The sequence below is a fragment of the Hippocampus zosterae genome, chromosome 14 (assembly GCF_025434085.1).
Source record: "Hippocampus zosterae strain Florida chromosome 14, ASM2543408v3, whole genome shotgun sequence".
Taxonomy (NCBI): domain Eukaryota; kingdom Metazoa; phylum Chordata; class Actinopteri; order Syngnathiformes; family Syngnathidae; genus Hippocampus; species Hippocampus zosterae.
The window spans coordinates 9,907,476-9,928,592 of NC_067464.1; the positions used below are offsets into that span (position 1 = coordinate 9,907,476).

The window sequence follows — 21,117 nt, forward strand, 5'->3', positions numbered from 1 at the left end:
TATGTGCGCTGAGCCTCAGCCATGCATGCAACAGCTGATGGTAAAGCCCGAGTGTGCTCGGGCTGTGTGAGTGGCTGTCGAGAGTTTCAGTGCTGCGCCCTGATTGGCCCAGCCTTCTCCTTCTAGGGTTATGCTCAGCAGCAGAGTCATTGATGAGCAGCCACTGAGGTTACTGAGCCTCCGGTTGCCAAGATGAGCTCCATATTTGTGCCGCCCACCTACTGATTATTTTCTTTGATGTACAGTGAACCTTATGAGGTAAACTTCTTGCCTCGGGGAGTGACACAACCATTCCCCCCGCCGAGTGCAGAAACGATATAATTCTTCTGGTTTGCAAACACTGTACTACAACAGCATGTACCGTATATACTGTTGAACTGTCTGTAGGTTTTAGTCATTTGAGATATGAAGACGGAGGCATGAAGACGTAATAGTGGGAGTGATGTGGTAGCATTGTTTGGTTGTGACACCACCAGCATTCCTTTCCAAATATGCACGGACGTTCATTGCAGTGTGACATGAGCTTCTCATATATATTTATAAGGATGGTTAAAGAAAATAAAAAAAGTTCATTGCAATTTAACGAGGTCATTCTGCAGAATCACTGCTTATTCTTGCAGTATACAGTACATTTAACCATAATATTCATGAGCGTTTAAAAAAAAAAAAAAGTTCACCAGATTAATTTAACCCTGGAGAACCCACAGGGTCAAATTTGGCCCCTACAAATCCTGCTACTCAAATGCTGACTTTAAATGCCAAAGGGTCAGATTTGGCCCTAATCCTAAATTAGGATTAAAGCATTGAATATTGGAAAAAACATATATTTTGGTGTTCAGCGAACATATAGCAGACATTTTATGTATAATTCATCATTTTCCAAAGAAAAAAAAGGTTCTTGGTCCTCCAGGGTTAAACGAATACAAATACCATTAGCTGCTGTGCACAGCTTCCACCAGCATCACGGCTGCGAACAGTGGAGCTTGTTTTCAAAATCAGTCAGTGTTGCCAAATTACTGACGTTGCCACTATATTTAGCAACTTTTCGTGACTATTTTTACCCCCAAATATGAAAAGTTGCTGACAAACAGAAAAAAAGTGTGTTTAAAATGTTTTGAGTATGGCGGAAGGCAATGACGGAGACTTTTGACAAAGTCATTGTACCCATTTAAGACATCGCAAAAGTATGAAGCTTTAGCAAAAGTCATCAACCTAAGGCCACCAATGAGTTCCCTTGCAATGACAAATTTGAGCTTCTTTAATTTTTCAATATTATTTTTTGACAAATACAAAGCGAACAAAGCATTTATATAAAAATACTATCACGTAAACATGTTAAACAACATGTAAGTAGCCACAAACCGAGAATTTTGCAATAAAATGTCGCTGTCAATGACATGGGATTCCACCAAATATCTGCCAACGTCTCTGGTCTGCAAGCACATTTCACTAAAGTCACGAGGAGGCCGCGGCCGCAGTAGAAAGGAAGCACGCTGCTTTTCGGTCTACAAAATAGCCGTGAGGATTACGACTAGCCCAGCTTTGCTCTAAAGCGTGCCGGTCTAGCTTGTTGAGGCCCTGAGAGCAAAGACGCAGGTCTTGGACCAGCTCTGACAAAGCGTCCAGATCCTCGCTGTCCAAAGGCCCCGACACCTGGCAACCTGAAGGTGGCGCAACAAATGGAAGTTAACATCTACATACAATACTTTTCTCATATCTATCTATATATACAGTGTGTGTATATATATATATATAATATATATATAATATATATATATAATATATATATATATATATATATATATATATATATATATATATATATATATATATATATATATATATATATATATATATATATATATATATATATATATATATATATATATATATATATATATATATATATATAAATAAAAAGAAGTTACCTTGGAGGTTTAGAAGAGTGAGCGGCCGATGCGCTTCTCGGAGGGCGCAGAGGATGCTGTGTAATCCTACTGAGGTGATGGACGGGTTTCCGGACAGGTCCAAATTCACTAGGCTGGGAGATGCAGCCAGACACCTAAAAACACAAAAGGATGACAACCGGTCAATTTAGACAAAGGCTACATAAAAGTGCATACATGTTTAGTTACTCAGGAACCGTATCTTTAGGCTGAAGGAAGTCAAATTTTAGACTATAGAGGGGACGTGACGTGGTACAGGAAATGAGTTATCTTGACTTAGGAGTTTAATTAATTTCTTGACATGACAAAGCTTGTAACTCAATTTACCATGCCATTAATTCAAAAGACCAGTATAGTTTTCTTTCATGTATCTGTATTTCAACAAAAACAAACAAAAAAATAAAATTAAAAAAACTATAAAACTAAATAGCACATGATAAAAGTGGTCATGCTAAAAGTTACAAACTTACTCCTGCATGGTAGAGAACTTTTAAAGTGATAATTGGGAACCATTTTAAATGGTGAAAATAAATGCATTTCTCCTTTGATAGTTCTAAAAACTGAACTTAAGTACCGGTACCTCTAAATCAATAAATATGATGACAATGAGTGGACAAAATTGGATCAATATATTCACAATATTTTCCAGAATAATAATTAAAAAAAAGGGGATATTTGTGAGTGGGCTGCTATTGACTGGCAAAGAGTGTACCCCGCCATCCCGTGACTTGAGATGAGGACAATGCTGTACAAAAAGGCTTTATGGATGGTTTTGATCGGAAAGCTATGAACCCAATTTACATATTCATCAGATATTTCACACCCACAACACACACACACACACACATAGCACCGATGCGCATTTGGAACCGTGAGTCGCCGCTTGGAATTGAAATGGATTTCCATGGGACAGGAGAAGTGAACCAATCTCTTTTTTCCTCAATGGATGCTACAGCTTCTTTTTGACTTTGAAACTTGGCTTGTAGCTGACGTGTGCACATTTTGAGCATGACGTCTCTGATCCACTGGTTAAAGGAAACTTTGATTCTCTCCTCTTTCATCTCAAACTGCTTCAAAGAACAAAGCATGTGACGGAAAATTGGTTAGAACTGCACGAGTGTCCGTGTTTTATGTTGTGTGTTGTGTTTATTGTTTTACTTGATGTTAACTGTTTTGTTAAGCGCTTTGTTACAGCTGCCGCTGTTGTGAAAGCGCTATATAAATCAGCATGTATTGTGTGTGTATATATATATATATATTGTCCCCCAACAAAATTGGATGGATGATCACCAAACCTGGCCAAGGTGGATGCACTGCTGTCGGTTAAACCATTAGCTGCCAGGTTGAGTTGGGTTAGTGAACAGTTGTCCTGAGGGAGACAAAAACATGTTTTTACTCCACATCATTAACATGTACATTCTAACATGTAGATCTTACGTGAATAGCATGGGGATAACTGTTTAAAGAACAAATCCAAATAAATCAGGAACATTCGTTGCACCCAATCATGGTGCAGCTTTACTTCATGTTGGGTCTCGCGAGTGCATGTACCTGTGACAGGAGGATGGTGAGGTGCTCCAGAGCCGGGTAATCGGTGGTGCCCCTGCGCACAGCTGACAGGTCCAAGTGTGTGAGCGTGTGTAGAGGCAGCGTTTTCAGCACGAGCTCAAATCCGGTGGAGCCCAGTGCATTGTGGGAAAGACACACAGACTTCAGGTGGCCCGTGCCTGAGGTATTAGCATTATGAATAGTATATTCATTGACTGCGGAGACAGGCTTAGCTTGCATCCATTTATAAGACAAATGTTGCCACCTGTTAGGGCGCTGGCAAGGAGTAAGCGATGCTGCTGTAAGAAGCGCGAGGTCAGTTCACAACCACGCAGAGACAGCTCAGCCAGGAGCGGGCAGGCGGACAGGAGCGAGGACAGAGACTCTGATATACTGTCACCCAGCGGGTTCAGGCTGAGGTTCAACTCCTTCAGACACTAGAAGAAGAGTCAAAGGTTTCCAACACTTTGATAAATCACTATTTTGGTAACATGTATATTATCTTTGGCCAAGTTAAGTGTGAATGGCTTTCTCTTCATACAGAATGCTATTAGTGTATGTCATTTGGGACTCATATTCAATTAAGCAAGTGACAAAAAAAAGTGGATTAATTATTTAGTCCAGGCAATTTAGTCTGGCAAAAACTGTAGGTGTTTTCATAATTCTGTATCATGAGCGTAATAGCGGAGATGTTTTGAACTCCTGCTTCCAAGCTCGTGTCAGAGCAGAATAATGCTCCCTCGAGGAGATGTGTTGTAGGAAACTCCTGATTGGATGGAACTCAACTTTGCAAAGCTGACGTCATGTTTGCCTTCTTTGAACCGCAAAGCATTGAAGAACAGTTGCGATTCTGCCTCACTGACCCGCACACCGTCCAAACTGAGCATTATTAGCTTTGGGAAGTACAAATCCCTTTCAAGTTACTCTGGAGATCTTTAAAATGTGCTATAATTTGAATTTTAGTAGTAAAATGTCCCAGAAAAATATGCCTCAAATGTCAAACAAAACTTGGAAGTTCCAATTATGATCATGCGGAACATCATCCATATCATCGATACATCTTTTACCTTAAAGCATCTAAAAATAACATTTGTGTTTTTCTTTTTCTTTGTATTTTGTGGTTGAAGAGGCAAACTATGGCAGCCATGGATATGGAAATGGACTTAAATATCAACTATCTATACAGACATGTGTTTTTACTAAAAAAAAATGGTAAAATCTTTTATTCCACTCCATAATTTATTACAACAGCGTTACCTACAAAATTCCACTAGGTGACAGCGCCACACTGTTAACATCTTCCTGTTCCGGTTTCATTATGTCTGTCGGGTATCTTAGACAACTTGAGTAATTTCACTTAAATTTTATTTGACTGTATGGTGGTTAACTCCTCTTCAAACTTTTACAAGCCAGTGTCATAAAATGGACTGTGCCACAAAACTTTCATCACAGTCTGGCTCAGAGCAGTAACAAAAATGCAACTTACTGGAAACGCCGGATGGCCCAGTCCTGTTAAGGTTTTTGCTGCTTTCTCAAGCCCCTCTCCTGTGACCTGATTAGCTGAAATGTCCAGCACACAGAGGTGTGGCATGGTGGCGGCAGTGGTGACCAGCTCAGTGACGAGGTTGGCGTCGAAGCGGTTGCCCGACAGGCGCAGTTCGGTGAGGCTGGCTTGCAGCTTGAGGGCACGGAGGAGAGCGGCGAGGGAAGAGGAGGCCAAGGCGAGTCCGCAAACTAACACAGAGGATCCCCCGTCTTGCACCTCGCATAGCCGACTGACGCGCCTGTTTTCCTCTGCAAGGACAAACGCGTACAGTCTTAAATACGTCTGCCTTGCCCGATATAAAGAAATCCCCTCAAGAAGCAGCATCGTCAGAGAGTTGAGAGCAAAAGACAGGTTCGCGACAGGTTTGACACATCCAAACGGCTTCACCTCAAACAGAAGTTTAACAAGCGTGTATTATTTGGTGACAAGCAAGCTGGTTCCCCACTTGTTGCATTTAATGACGTCCTAAATCAATCATGTCGTTTCTAGATGAGAGAAGTCGCACACGCACGTACCCAACAACTACGTAGTTGCGTGGAGTCTTAATTTTAACCCACACAAGCCGATAAATAATGGAAATGTATTACTTCGCATTGAACAAACCAAATGCACTCAAACAGAGGACGATTTCAACAAATTGCTCCTATTTGGCTGCCCAGGCAATCCCCCCAACTCCTATGATTATTTTATATTGTTTTTCCTGTGTGTTTTTCAAAGATGGACCTGTGCTGCAGCATGAATGAATATTCTAAAATTGGAAAAGTGTAATGAAATTCGAATGGCTATTTTATACGGAGAAAAGGGGTAGAGGTTTTGTTTTGGATTTGTTGATTGACTGAAATATTTGATTATTCTTCTTAAATCTTGGGAAAAAAACAAAATAAAACAAAAATACTTGAAGAGACCCAACTATTTCCACCATATTTTCCGCACTACAAGGCGCACCTGAAAGCATTCATACCTTTTAATCATATGAGCCTTATATATGGATCAGTGTTTCGATTTCTTGAACGCAGTACTTTAAATGTTCTGCAAAGCATTTTGTTACAGCTGCAGCGGTTGGGAAGGTTCTATATAAATACAGCTGTATTGTATTTGCTTTAGCGTAGCTCCATCTAGTGCCGGAGTCGGCAAACCGCGGCTCCGGAAGCCGCATGCGGCTCTTTAGCGCCGCCCTAGTGGATCCCTGCAGCTTTTAAGCTTTTAACAAAATGTTTGAAAATGGAAAAAGATGGGGGAGTGAAAATATATTTTTTTGTTTGAATATTTTTTGGTCCAATGTGGCTCTTTTAACATTTTGGGTTGCCAATCCCTCATCTAGTGGAGGCATACCGCAATCGCAGACACTTTTGTAGCTTCTATTCTATGCACTTTATGATGAGGTGCACCCCATATAACAAAACAGTTTTAAAATAGACCAACCATTGAAGACGTGCCTTATACTTCGAAGCACCGTACAGTGCTGAAAATACGGTATATGAGCTTTTAAAAGTAAATTTTATATACTGTAAGTGAATTAGGATATCTGCGCATGTGTGTTGGTTGCTCACCGACTGCCAGGCTGATGCACGCCTTCTTGTAGCGCTCCTGTAGAGGGGGAAGGTCCCAAGACGACACCTCAGCCAACACCTGCAACATCAGTCTTGATCAGTCTTCATGTTGTTCAGTCAAAGACGTTATAATGAGGTCCAAACCTCCTCGTTGGTGTGCAGAATGTCCAACAGAAGGTCATGCGGGGACAGCTGAGCGCCGTCTTTCTGCAGCGACAGGCGAGGCAGCAAGCCACACTTCTGGTAGTAACGCTGTGCTGCCTGGTCACAGAGCCACGACACCGTGCAAGATTTTGCCTCGCTGCAGTAGACGACGGATTAACAAGACCACATAAACTCAACTCAATGTTTTTTTGCCGTGTCATCAAACCTTTGTGGAACTGGGATGAGGAAGATGTCATCCTGAACTCTGACCCTCATCCTTATGGGTGGAGGCAGTGACATAGGGGTGGAAAGAGCTGGTCCCTGAATCAGAGGCTGAATGAACGCAAAATTAAAATTATTTTAAAATGTAGCTGTCATTGCAAGTGTAAATGAATTATTTATATGCGCCCTGCGATGGCTGGTCCCAGCTCTCCCACGACCATAAGGAGGACAAGCGTTACAGAAAATAGACACTGTTTAATTAATATCTTTGAACACTCTAAATTGTCCCTAGGTGTGAGTGTGAGCGTGGATGGTTGTTCGTCTATGTGTGCCCTGCAATTGGCTGGCAACCGATTCAGGGTGTCCCCCGCCTACTGCCTGGAGACGGCTGGGATGGGCTCCAGCACCACCCGCGACCCTAGTGAGGATCAAGCGGTACGGAAGATGAATGAATGAATGAATAATTAATATCTCTGACTGTGTCAATCAAAACTGAGCACTTTTATCTTGGGGGGGGAAAAAAATACGACACAATATGATTTTGTACTGTGCAAGTATAGTTAATGTTGTGGCTGGTTTATGTATGAAGATTATTTTTTTTTTTTTAAAGGCAAAAAAAAAAAAAAGACCATTTGAATAGTCATAGTCAGTATGTCGCCTAAAACTGACCTGCATTTGTATTGAATGAGGTGGGGGAGGAGTCTCTGGTCTTGCGTCGTCATCTGTGAGGGTGGGGCTATGTGACCTGTTGACTTCTCGTCTGCCCAAACGGACCATGCCTGGCATCTGAGTCATTTTCACTTGCTGAGGCTTGACCGAGGTGATCCTTTTCACAGCGGCTCCCCTGCTGCTGGACGGTGGAAGTGTAGAACCTGAAACCAGATAAATATTGAAGAAACTCCGGATACAATAAAGAGATGGAAATATGTTACGGGTTCTCACTCCTGTGGGACATCTGAGAGTTTGGCGCTCTCGCAGATGGAGATATAGTGTTGTCCGCTCTCGCTCCATTCTGCTCAACTCGAAACCTTTTCTTTTTGGGCTGACTTTCCACCAAATCATTCTCCAGCCAGTCATCATCCCGATAGTCGTCCTCGGGAATCAGAGCTGATTTGCTGCTGCAGGAGAGTCGAGACAAGGTGGGGAAATGAGGTTGTGTTGAGCAGCCTTGCAGGAGGGTCCTCGCGCTGCCCAACCCTCGGATGGCAGTGTGGTAATCGTCCTGCGCAAAGATGAAGGGAGCAGGCGGATCGTGCCCGCTTTGCCTGCCAGGGTTGGTCAGTGAATCAGCCTCTTCATTTGGCGTTGGAACTTTTTGACACTGAACTGCTGGAACTGAGAGTCTTTGGCGGACCGGATGAAGGGGACTAAGAGGGCTGTCGGAGTCACTGTCATCTGAAGAACTGGTCTTATTCTGAAAACAAAACAAATGTTGATTTACTGAAATGCAGAGAGTGTTTCCTCATAGCCCGTATTATATTGTAGACTCATGGGTGAGAGGATAGGAGAAGACTGCTCTACCCATTCTTGAGGACTTGCACACCGCAAGAACCAAGACAAAGCCACGGAAAATCCTACTGGACCCCCCCACCCCCCCCACACACACACACACCCTGCCCACTACCTTTTCCAGCTATTCCCCTCAGACAAGCGCTACCGATCCATGCGCACCAAATCCAGCAGACATTCAAACAGCTTCTTCCTTCTAGCCATTAACTCCCGAAACAGTAACCCAAGTCTATAGTGGCTCTTTGCAATTTTGCACACCCCTGTGGAACAGCATTACCGCAATAATCATTGTAGCTCCAGCTCTCTACTTACTTGATCAGCTGTCACTGTTCTACATTCCACAGCACCAAACACTTTAAAGTGCTCAAGAACTTCAGTACAATTACACACCGAAAGTTGCTCTACAAATACTGCTACTGGTCACTTTAAAATGGTGCAATGATTATCTGCACCAACTACACAATTGTTATTGTATTGTATTCTACCACTGATCACTTTAGCTCTGCTTGATACTTTGAACATTGTCTCACAGCTGTCATTGTTGGTACGACCTCACAACGGTACCCTTACATTATGGAATGTCTTTCCATACTTATTTGTCATCTCCTTGTTTATCGTAGTTGCTTGTTATTGATGATACAAGTGTAGCCTGTACTACCGGAAACAATTTCGTTGTGTGTTCCACATACTTGACTAATAAAGATGATTCTGATTCCGATTCTCTCCAAGGTGGTAAACAACTCACAGCGTGTAAGTATATAAAGGTATAAGCACTCCAATGGTAAAGACGTGAACAGTGTCGTCTTTGCTGAACAACTGCAAGACCACCTACCAAAATAGATTTGGCTTTCAAATCGGAGATGTGTCTCTTTCAATGGACAGTGTTTACACTTATTACAGCTATCTGACAACCTAGTTTTGAAGCCCTCATTTTGGGAAGAAGTAATTATCTATTCAAGAGGACGGCTGAAAGCTTGGATTGAGCAAAAGTGATTCTTGAATATTAAGAGACACAGTGAGACACACACTCGTCCGTAATAATATACCCTCCACCCGTAGCTCAACATTAACCCCTACATACAAACTAAATGCAATGGATATAAAAAATCCCTGTGAAATTACCAGGTTTTTAAATAAATAAATAAATAAATAAATAAAAACAAGTAAATGGTAAAAAAAAATTGAAGAGGCGGCTACCAAGCGGCAGACAGCATGCTAGGAGATGCATAACTTTCCACACTGTTTATTTTAATTCCACTCTCACAACTCTCAAAAAGATTTCATTTCCTATCAATTGCCATTTACAACTTAAATGTCACAATAAAGTTGGGATGTTTTTAATTATTTATCTTTGTCTTATAAAAAACTACATTTCAAAAACTTGGCATTTGAACATGAGAGTGGAGAATTTATATCCACTGTAAAAGCAAAACTTGCCAACATTCAGCTTTGAACAACAAATGAATAAATCATGTCGTATATCAATATACTAGTTACCCCATAAAGAAGAGCGGCCTCGGTCCCTCTGGCTCGGAGCCGTGGAGCTGAACTGCCGAGTTGCCGCTTCTTGAGGCTTGGATAAGCATTTTCCTCTAATTGATCGCTACTCCTGGGCCAGTCTTGGTTGGTGACAAAGCCCCCTCCAGAGGATGAAAGTGGTTCCGAGTTTTCTGCGTCAAACAGCTGACTGTCCTGGAGAATATCAAAAGGTTTGGGAGGGGGAGCAGTGACCGGCACTGTGGGGGGGGGCAGCAGGGAAATTAGATCTGATGTGAGAGAATGTTTTGGGTGCAATAATAATAATAATAATAATAATAATAATAATAATAATAATAATAATTACTGCCTGCAAGTGCCTTCTTCAGCAGTTGCTCAGTCGCTGCACACTCTTGCTTGGCTTCATGGTCCAGCTCCTTTTTGTATGTTCTCTGCCATCGACGGAGGGTGTCCATTGCAGTCTCACCCTGACATAGAGAAAAGACATCATGAGACCAAAACACCCCGCCCCCCCTCCAAAAAAGCGAACATTTCCGTGATCTGGCTTACTTCCTTACGCTTTACAGCTTTGACCTTAAAATTAAGTGTTGTGTTTTACTATGGAGGGATTAATACTTTAATGATGGATAAGAATGCTGCTTAACAATTAACACGAGCGCCGATACACACACACACGCGTACCTTAGCATTGCGGAGGTTGATGGATGCTCCTCGCTCCACCAGGAGTCGGGCCACAGGGAAGTTGCCACAGGTCAGCGCGTCATGGAGAGGAGTCACGCCCTCACACAAGTTGCCACCCTGGTCGTTTATGTTGGCACCTCGGTCCAGCAGCACAGCCACGATGTCTAGATGAAAATGAAGGAGTGAAAGGGAGAGACTGAGAAGGTATTCTTTCAAAGAAACATAAACAGTCCGGCAATTTAAAGAGTTGAAATCGGTTACCATAGTGACCATGGTTGCAGGCCTCGTGCAGAGGAGTCCAGCCACAATAGTCTCTGGGGTTCACTGGGTGGCCCTGACGGCAGAAGCAAACAGGCTTTCGCAAATAGTGACCTCCATTAAAGCAAACGTTAAATAAACATTTATAATGTAGGAGTGGAACAGTTCACAAAATCCGCAATTTGGTTCAGATCTCGATTTTAAGGTATGCATTGACTCAATGATGTCTTATAGTTAGGTTAAAAATGAAAGTATATGTTGAAAGCATTATTACAATTACTGTATTATGATTGATATTATTATTATTTACTTCAGAATTCGTCTGGCTCCCTGCAAATATATCAGCTTTCAGTTCAACGGTGCAAACCCAGATTTCAAACGGAATAAGTAAATCTGTGATTGACACAAATTCAATATTCCAGCATGCTTACTTTTTCTGCAAGGCTCAAAATATGTTTTTATTTTTTTAGGAGCATTTTTGCTCACAGATTATGTCATTATGACGCACATAGAATGACGTGAAATAATTCATATCCGATATGAATAGAGGAGTGATTATTATTGTGTTCTTCTTGGCAATAAACCTCACCAGAATGGATTTAGAATGAAATGAACAAGATGTTTTTTTTAAATGCAGACTTTCCGCTATAATTTGAGGGTATTAAAATGGTAAATGGGCTGTCGATTGTATCGCGCTTTTCTACCTCGGGTACTCAAAGTGCGTCACACAGTGTTATCTCATCCACCTATTGGTGGCGCAGCACCGAGAGCAACTGGAGGTTCAGTATCTTGGTCAGGGACACTTCGACATGGTAGCAATGGATTGATTGACCAGTCTACTACTGAGCCATGCCATTCAAATCAGGCAAACAGTGTCAGACCTTGAATTATGGCAGTTTGTGTAAATGCCTCCCTAACAGTCAGGAAATGCTAGCCGGCACCCGTCAAGGAAAGAGACAATGTTTTGCCAACTCACTTGGCCAAAATTTAAGAAATAAAATATTATTTGAATACTTTATATCAGCAGTTTGTGGAAAAATATTTTTAAAAATAAAGGCATCCCCCATATAAATGCCTGGTAGTCTGGTCGATACGCCGTGTAAGGAAATTGTGCAGATTGTCTGATATTGTTCCCCCGTTTGGTAACTAAGGCAACGCTATGACTGCATTCATGAAAATTGCATGTTTTATGTATTTCAATCTATCTTTGACCCACCTGTTCTACCAGATACTGGACTTGCTTCAAATTGCCGTCTATGCACGCCCTGTGGAGGGATGTCTCACCCTTTTCATTCCTCTTGTTCCACTGCAGAAATAAGCAGTGCAGCGGAAATTTATTTTTGAAGTTGTGCGAGAGAAATCATGTTTCTGCCTCCCTCTCACCCGTCCTGCTTTCCTCCTTCCGGATACCGTTTTGTCATATCCCTCGAGGTCGTCGTCTAGAAACAATACAAGGCAGTAAGAGACCAAGTTGAGAACCACTCCATGGCATGTGCGCTTTAAGTCAGGGGTATCAAACTCATTTCACATTGTGGGCCGCAGACGGCCTCTGTAGATGCCAAGTGGTTAAAATTATACCGCACTCTGCTATGAATAACCAAAATATCATGTCTTTCCTTTGTTTTGGTATAGCGAAGCACAAGAACATGAGGAAAATGTTGAAATTTAATGAACATATCTTTTACCTAACATTTCATCAAACATCTTAGATTTCCTTAGACAAATGTGCAATTTACTTTTATCATTCATATATATGCATTGCAACTGATCCCACTGATTGTACAAAGGCGCAAAACTTGAACAAGTAATTAGTATTGAAAAATAGTCATGCATTTTATGATTAAACTGATTTTTAAAACCATTTACACATGTGTATATGAAATTCAAATATAATCCCTGCCTACACTTTACAAACTAAAGAGAAAACAATGTGCCCTCTAGCGGATAATACATGAATTGCATCTTGTTAAAAATATTCATTCCGTGTCTTTTATGCATTTTCTCATTTTTAAATTATCGCGCGGGCCTGATCGAACCCCCTCGGGGCCGGTTCCGGCCCGCAGCCCGGATGTTTGACACATCAGCTTCAAGTGGAATAAATAAATAAATAAATAAATAAATAAATAAATAAATAAATACATAAAAAAATAAAAACTGAACAGCCAACCTGAGTCTGAGAGGACAACATCACTATCATCCAGAGGTTCACTGTTATCCATCTCCTCCTCTGCTTCCTCCTCTCCATCGCTGCCATCTGGACTCCAGTCTTTGGCAGCACACAGCTCCAGCAGTTTAGCTTCGGTGTCGTTGGCGTCTGACGAGCACTTTCGCCTCTGTGCGGCTAACCATAGCCTCAAAACGCGCTTCTGTGGGGGAGGAAAACCTGAACTGACTGCTGCATATGCAAGCTCACTGGCCACCGCATGCACAATGCAAGAGCCATATAAAATTGATTTAACGAAGCCCTCCGAGAGGTATTCATTTACCAATATGTTTATAGTGAGAGGTACTTGTAAGGAGAGCTCTCCCTTCAGTGCCTCCACGCATTCTCTAGAGCACTTGTCCCGATCTAGGCTGGGAGTGAGCTGAATCTCATCCCATCTGACCTTGGGCAAGATGGCGGTGGACTGGTCGCCAGGCAATTGCAGGGCACATACAGATCAACGACTAAACATTCACCTTCACGTTCAAGGATAATATAGAGTCGTCAATGAACCTAACCTGCATGTTATTGGAATGCGTGACAAAGCCAGAAAACCTGCAGAAATCCACACAAGCAAGGCGAGAACATGCAAACTCCATATATGAGATTTGAGCTAAGAACCTCTCGATGGTGAGGCAGATGTGCTAACCGCTCGGGCTCCATGCTGACCGGAGTTCAACATAATTACCAAAATTACTGTTATCAGTTTGTCACCAACGGAAAGCTGCAAAGGTGCATGGTTCTGTTATAACAGCTGTCTGCTACCATGGCAACACAGATCCGAAAGTGCAGTTACTTTGGGGGTGGGTGACGTCTTTTCTTTGACTGGACTCATCTTGGTTGTGGTAATAATTGAATCAATTGAGAGGGGAATTCAAGGCTCGAAAGAAGCAGGTTCGCGTGGCAGTTTGAGAGTCAAAAATTTACATTGTGTGCCTCCGATAAAGACATTTGGAGAGCAAGACTGTGAGCAGACATTTATGCATTGTGTAACAACAGAGCAGAGCGCCCACTATTTTAATTTGTCTCGGTCCTACACAGCTTCTTTACAGCGACGTTGTTAATATACTTTTTTACATAACGCATATTTTCTCTTTTGTAATCATAATTTACCCGACCTTCAAATAAGCACAAATCCAAAAACTCGAGTATTTAATAGAATTTTTACGAGGACATCGAGTATTACAATATTGCACACCGTTCTACGTTGCAGCCCGACATTGAACTCTCCCATCAAGTCTCAAACGTTTTGTGCTAATAGGATGAACAACACAACGTCAGTCACGAGGAGTTGATCCTCTCGAAAGCAAATGGGACATCAACACACCAACATTCTCTCATGTCACCGTTCCCATCACAGGCTGGCTCACCTGTAGCCTGGCCTGCCCACACTTCTTAGCGCAGTGAAGTGCCGCACTGTAGCTGCTGTCCTGATCATCAAGGGCACCGCCGCTCTCCTCCTGGGCGGCCGCAATGTTTAGCCAAGTGCTACATTCCTGACACACACGCAGATTCAAGTTGACGTGCGAATGACACGTCACCCCCCCCCCCCCTCCATCAATCGCAAACCGGATTACCTCGGCCGGACTGCCCTCCCGTAGCGCCAGCTCCTGCTTGTAGTGCTGAATGGCCTCGCCGTGCCGTCGCAGGTCAGTAAAGGTAGCGGCCAGAGACACGTGGATGACCGCCAACTCACGTGCGGGCTTCGCCAGCGCCTCAGCTCCTTTCAGCTAATCCGGATGGATAAACGGTATTAATTCAAAAAGAGTATTCATAGATTACATTTCAAATGTAATTAACTAAAACACAACACGCAAACTAAAAATCACCTGAGCTTGATATGCTTCCAGTGCTTTGTGGAAGCAGCCGACCTTGCAGTAGAGATCTCCGAGTTGTTCTGACAGCCCGATGGCCTCATGAGAGCTCCGTTTTCTGGCCGGATTCTCCCCCAAATCCTCTTCCAGTTTGCAGCCCCGGTCGGCTATTGAATTGATTAAAAAAACAACAAAAAACATTTTTGACACTTGATGGGAGATCAAATACAGTCGCTGTAGGATTACACACTCTCACATACACAAACACACACACAAAACAGATTCCAATAAAGGTCTAAGCGAGGTCGTGCATGGGGGAAGATGCCGATATATTTTAGTGAGAATGTGAATGAATGTGCTGATGCCGTTTTTTTTTTAACCACATCGTTCATATCACTTTTGCTACCTTAAAACTTTTTGTTCCACGCAAGCAACACAACAACTTGCTTCCACATATGAGAACTTGCTTCCACAAAATGGTAACCGTTTTTCATCAGTTTTTAAGATCGTGGGAAAATAAATTGAAAATCACACTTAAATTTCAATTCATCTAACCATCACTCAAGATGATTTCATTTTTAAAAAGTGGGAATTTGTGTCAAATGTTCTGCAGATTAGAGTCCTCCATGGAAGCCACACACTTAAACACACTGCATGTGGCATTTGTTAAACAAACAATCTAGTAGTGGATTCATATTTTTATATTTCCCAACATAAAAATTAATTGAATGTTGAGTATATTTAAAAAAAAAAAAACTCTTTTACCGTATTTAAACATGTTCTTCACCGTCTGCTTGTCCTGTTGCTGCTGAGAACCCAACAATAGAGCTTTTTTAAGGGATCGTCTGGCAGCTACAAAATCACCCAAAGAAAGCTGGACCTGATGTGTTTTTAAAAAAATTAAAAATGAAGAAAAAAAATCACAAAATTGAATGTTTGGTTGAACCTCCATCTTTTTTTTTCATCTCTATCGAAGAGCAAGTCACCTTGCCAATGCAGTGGAAGCACTCGCTTTCGCTGAACTTGTCCTTCATCTTTCGGGCACACTCTTTAGCCTGCTCGAGACAGCGCACGGAGTTGGAGTGCTGGCCGTTGCGGAAGAAGATGTTGCCCAGGTTGTAATTGGCTCGATAGAGATCCTCGAGCAGCCCACTTTTCCTTTTTTTTTGTGAGCATAGGAGAAGAGAGTTAACAGCGAGCAAAGAAGGCGGAAAAAAAGAGGCCAAGGTCAGCGTTGAATGTACAGAGGACTCTCAGACAGCTCGATAAAATTCAGCCTGTAATATATTGGAAAATATAAACATCTATCCAATATCTGACGGGCTTATCCCTTTTATCCTCAAAAGGTATCAGCAATAACATGAAGAGTAAAACAATAACAATATTGTTGGCACGAGAAGTAAACAGGAGCTTAGTGTAGATAAGGGGTCCTACACGTTTCAAATGTCCACATTTCTAGACCTTATTTTCTTTTGACGATTACCAACAGTTACTTGAAAAACTGACTTTTGCACATATAATAAATATATGACAATTAGCAATGCAAACCAGTGGTTCAAACACATCACCTGTAAACTGTTTTACCTTCAGCAGCACAGATTCATTCCATTTCCATTATTTCTGAGCGAGTCAAATTAGAACCTCTGGAAATATTCACTCAAAAAGTTGAGGTTCTTCCGTAGTTATACTTATGAATGTTTGGAGGCATACACAATGTAGCCTCCTGGAAATATTTTTTTCTAAGGTCTCACGCAATGCACAAGTGAATGAAAAGCAGAGTTTTGTATTTTTTTCCCCAGGGTACAGCAGTGGCTTGACTTGCCCATGGCACATCAAAATAGCATCGTAGGAAACACAAAAAACACATTTCATTTGAGAGGAGACGAAGTGCATGGACCAAGACAACAGGGGTGAGGCACAGCAACAGCCAACCTTTGCAAGTGTCCTTTTTTTTTGTAAGTACATTGAGGCAGCTCTTACTCCGCAATGAAGACGCTACGTCGGATGAACTCGCTGCAGCGTTCAGGCTCTCCCAGGTGGTCGCAAACCAAACCGAGATTGAGGAAAAGTCGAGCTTTCATTTCATGAATCTCTCGCTCTGGCACCGTCCCTTGAAAAGACACACAGGGACAGACACAAGGATTAACTGAAGGTATTAATCTATTATATTGACACAGAAAAGGAGCAGTGAGCAGCAGTGGGTTCACACCTTTTAGATCATCAACAATGGCAAGGCTCTTCCTGAAGGCATCTTCTGCTTGTTCAAGACTTTTCCTCGATTGGTCGGACTCGAAGCAGAAGAGGTAAGTTCGACCTATCGTGGCGAGTGCCCGCTGCTCCTCAATGTGGTCTCCGACAGAACGAGCCAAGTCCAGGTGAAGGCGCTGATGCTAGACAAGACAAAGAGGCACACAACACATTTTTACACAGTATAAAGAACATCTGTTTAAAAATCAATACTTCTACATAGTGTAGATTAACTCACTTTAAGTGCAGTCTCAATGTTCCCCAGCTCTGCATAGCACTCTCCTATTTTACGATTGGCCACCGCTCGTCCAATTACGTCATTTAACACCTCCGACAGTGACAACTCCTGCTGATGCTCCTGAATGGCAGCTTCATAGGCACCTGGAAAAAAGACCGCCCAAAAAAATCCACACAAAACAAAAGTACGAAAGGCACACACACACACACACACACACACACACACACACACACACACACACACACACACACACACACACACACACACGCACACACACACGCACACACACATTCACACACAATAAAAATCCTTTCTACAGATTGACTTCAAATTTGAAAACGTATAATCACTCAAACAATAGAAGCATATACAGTACTTTAATCTTTACTAACATTTTTCATATGTGTGTGGAATGGTTCCCTGTATGATACACAGAATACAGTAGTGGGAAAATGTCAGGCATTAATATTTATAAACAGCTAATTATTATTCTTATACTGTACCAAATAAAATAATTAGTATGTATATGTTTTAAATGTATTTTTTATTCAAAATAACCAATCGAGCAACAAAAAGCTGTAAAAAAGACGCTTGTTACGATAGCGATTGCAAATGATAAGTTGTATATAACAACAACAAAAATAATCATTTACTTCATTTCGATTAATCCACAATATTATAAGCATCGTTCATGTTACCTTTTCATCACGCATTAAAGTGATCCGTTATCTTCGTTGTTGTATACCAAATAAATACAAATGGTTGCTTTTTTTCCTGCACTTTTTGATGCCATTTTACACACACACAAAACGGGAGCATATAGAGAAAATATAGACTTCGAGATCTTTAGATTCTCCATCTGATATTAGTCGAGAAGATTTTGGCTATTTTGTTTCCGCTTATATTTATGCAGATCTAGTGCCATGTTATCTGATAAATAGAAATACTGTAGCTGCATACGGGGATTTGTTGACAATTCAACTGAGACAAAACTTCCACACAGCTTTCTGAAGCCTTTTATCCTTGAAGGAAGAAATCAACCACTTACCGTTTTTTGATAGCAGCTCTCCAAGCTGATTGCAGATGTTGGCCTCTTCTCTTATATTGCTACTGTTTTGGGCTTTGCATTTGGCTTTCTCCAGCACTGCAAAAGAACAGTCGCCGCCAACGACAACATCAAGGACGTAACAACCATCGGCGAAAACGATTTCGTCGAGGTGAAATTGCAAAACAGCAGATCGTCCAAGGGAATACTTACGTCTTTTCTCCCGTGAAAAGCTCATCCTAAGGTTCAAGCAATGTTAGCCGCTTGCTAACAAATGAATGACAGTGGTGGAGTCGAGCGCGCTCAGCTGAATGTGTTGCTTCGGAAAAAAAGCAATGATGACTGACTAATAGACACTTTTACGCGTATTTTCCTTTAAACCACATCGTTGTGTGTAATCTAGGTGGCCGATGGTGAACTAGGACTGATTAAAAAACATCACCCGTTGTGATATGGATTGTATTTCTGGTTAATAACTTTACAAAGCCCCGCCAGTGCGCTTGCCAACCAATAGTAACTCGTGAACATTTTCCCCCCGTTGGAAACTGTCAGGTAAAACGTTAGCAACCTTATTCATGGGGAAGAAACATTTTAAATACCAACTAATTGAATTACAAATAAAATCTATGATGTAATAAATGTTACATATGGTGACTTTATTTAGAGGTTAATAATAAATTCACGGCATGCCTGTGAGTCAACGTGTGAGCTAAAGTTCTACTATGGTTAATGCGCATCCACATGACACGTAACGCTTCCTCATGGTAACAATAAAAGTGAAAATACAGTACTTTGTACACTTTGTGCGGTATGCCCACTTTTGTCCCCAAGAATCTCATTCACTGTATTGTCCGGAACTATTAGCAGTATATAGATTGTAGTCCCCCCCATTCTGTTTGGAGATTTGGAGAGCCAGCTAACTAAGTACAGTACTGGACTTGCTCCTCGTTGCATATCACGTGACCACCGTACCTGTCACCGTACCGGCGCATTTAGGTCTCCCACTATTTATTGTGAATAAAAAATATTTTTAACAGTATGGGCTTCCATCCCTTCTTTCTGCGACAATAATCTTTAGTTGGAGACGGGTCTGGATTGCTGGCAGACCAGTCTAGTACTCATTCGAGATAGACCAATATGGTTTTGTCTCAAAGCGATACTTAAATCAATTATTACTAGTCAATGAGGCCCATAATGGATATTTGAAGCCAATATTCATGAGCAGTGAAAAGATAAATATTTATGTCAACGGTTTGATATAATTCTTTTCAGCATGTGTGTTAAACAGATTTTCAGATTTGCAAGATAGGAATCAAAATCAGAATACATCTTTATTGGCCAAGTATATAAATCACACAAGGAATTTGTCTCCGGTAGTGTGAGCTACCCTAGTATTGCAATAACAAGCAAGTACGGTAAACATAGACATAAGATAAGATAGCCTTTATTTGTCCCACACTGGGGAAATTTGCAATGATATACAAGTATGGACTTTCTGTAATGTGAGGCTACCAATGTACAGTTGTACCACAACTACCACCCAATGACGGCTGTCATTGAACAGAGATAAGGTGATCAGTGGTCTGATACAATACTATGACGGTTGTGCAGTTGGTGGACATATTTTAAGTGACCAATAGCAGTGATTGCAGTACAACTTTATTTGTGTGATTATGCGGATAGTCCTTGTGCGCTTTACAGTACCTAGTGCTGTGGAATATTGGTCAACAACAATTGTTCAAGTATCTAGAGAGCTGGAGCTATAATGATCAGTGCGGCAAAACTGTCCCACGCGGGTGTGTAAAATTTGCAAAGGGCCACAATAGATTTGAGTCACTGTTTAGGGAGTTAATGGTGAGAGGGAAGAAGGTGTTTGAATGTCTCCTGGTTTTGGTGTGCATGGCTTCAGACCGCCTACTGGAGGGGAGGGGCTGGAAGAGATGGTGGGCAGTGTGTGCGGGGGTCCAGTTGGATTTTCCATTCCCTATTCATGTTTTTTGCGGTGTGCAAGTCCTCAAGAGTGGATAGGGCGATACCAATGATTTGTTTTTTTCCCCTGAGAAAACTCACACAGGCACGGGGAGAACATCCAAACTCAATACTGTACTGGAAGGCCAGGGCCCGGAATCGAACCATGCATCTCTGCACGGTGAGGCGGAGGTGCTAACCAGTCTACCACTGTGCTGCCCAACCTAAAACTAAATCAACAATTACTTTAAATGGAAGAAAATGTTACTAATCAGTTTTTATGAGACAGTGGGGGGTTGTATTGGGAATCTTGCGGCCCAAAGCAATTGCATGTTTTGCCTCATAGGAGGTCTGGTCCCGCTTGTAAGATAATGACCGTGTTCTTATCATAATAATACTAGTTTTTACTCATGACAACAGCATTCTTTTTTGGGGTAAAAATCTAATTTCTTTCTTGCAACACAACCTTTTCCATAACACATACTGTAGCATTATAATTTATAACGTTAGGTCTTTTTCTTTACAAAAAAAAGGCCATTTCTCAATATTTTTCTGTATTTTTTCCCCTCAAAAATACAACTTAATTATCTATGACTAGAAATATTACAACTTTATTTCACAACATTCTAATTTTATTCATGTGAATTTATTCCTCGCCTGCTGTTGCTTTGACTTTAAACTTTGTGGAATGAAAATAACCC

General features: G+C 41.6%; 1 protein-coding gene and 1 long non-coding RNA gene across 2 annotated transcripts in view; one reads left to right on the plus strand and one right to left on the minus strand.

Annotated features, from left to right (window-relative positions):
- LOC127614931 (uncharacterized) overlaps positions 1–21,117 on the plus strand; it is a 276,974-nt gene that overhangs the window by 184,128 nt on the left and 71,729 nt on the right. The window lies entirely within an intron of this gene.
- tonsl (tonsoku-like, DNA repair protein) lies at positions 1,239–18,954 on the minus strand. Its single transcript, XM_052086356.1, has 28 exons — positions 18,662–18,954; positions 18,452–18,547; positions 17,404–17,546; positions 17,128–17,308; positions 16,899–17,028; positions 15,905–16,076; positions 15,684–15,798; positions 14,934–15,085; positions 14,682–14,834; positions 14,475–14,600; positions 13,069–13,267; positions 12,285–12,340; positions 12,118–12,207; positions 10,905–10,977; positions 10,644–10,807; positions 10,309–10,429; positions 9,963–10,201; positions 7,899–8,370; positions 7,626–7,828; positions 6,961–7,067; positions 6,735–6,891; positions 6,591–6,669; positions 4,981–5,288; positions 3,760–3,931; positions 3,498–3,673; positions 3,242–3,315; positions 1,929–2,062; positions 1,239–1,661 (listed from the first exon to the last, which is right to left on the minus strand). Exons 1-28 carry the CDS (start codon positions 18,684–18,686, stop codon positions 1,456–1,458), a joined length of 4,323 nt encoding a protein of 1,440 aa, XP_051942316.1. The 5' UTR covers positions 18,687–18,954; the 3' UTR covers positions 1,239–1,455.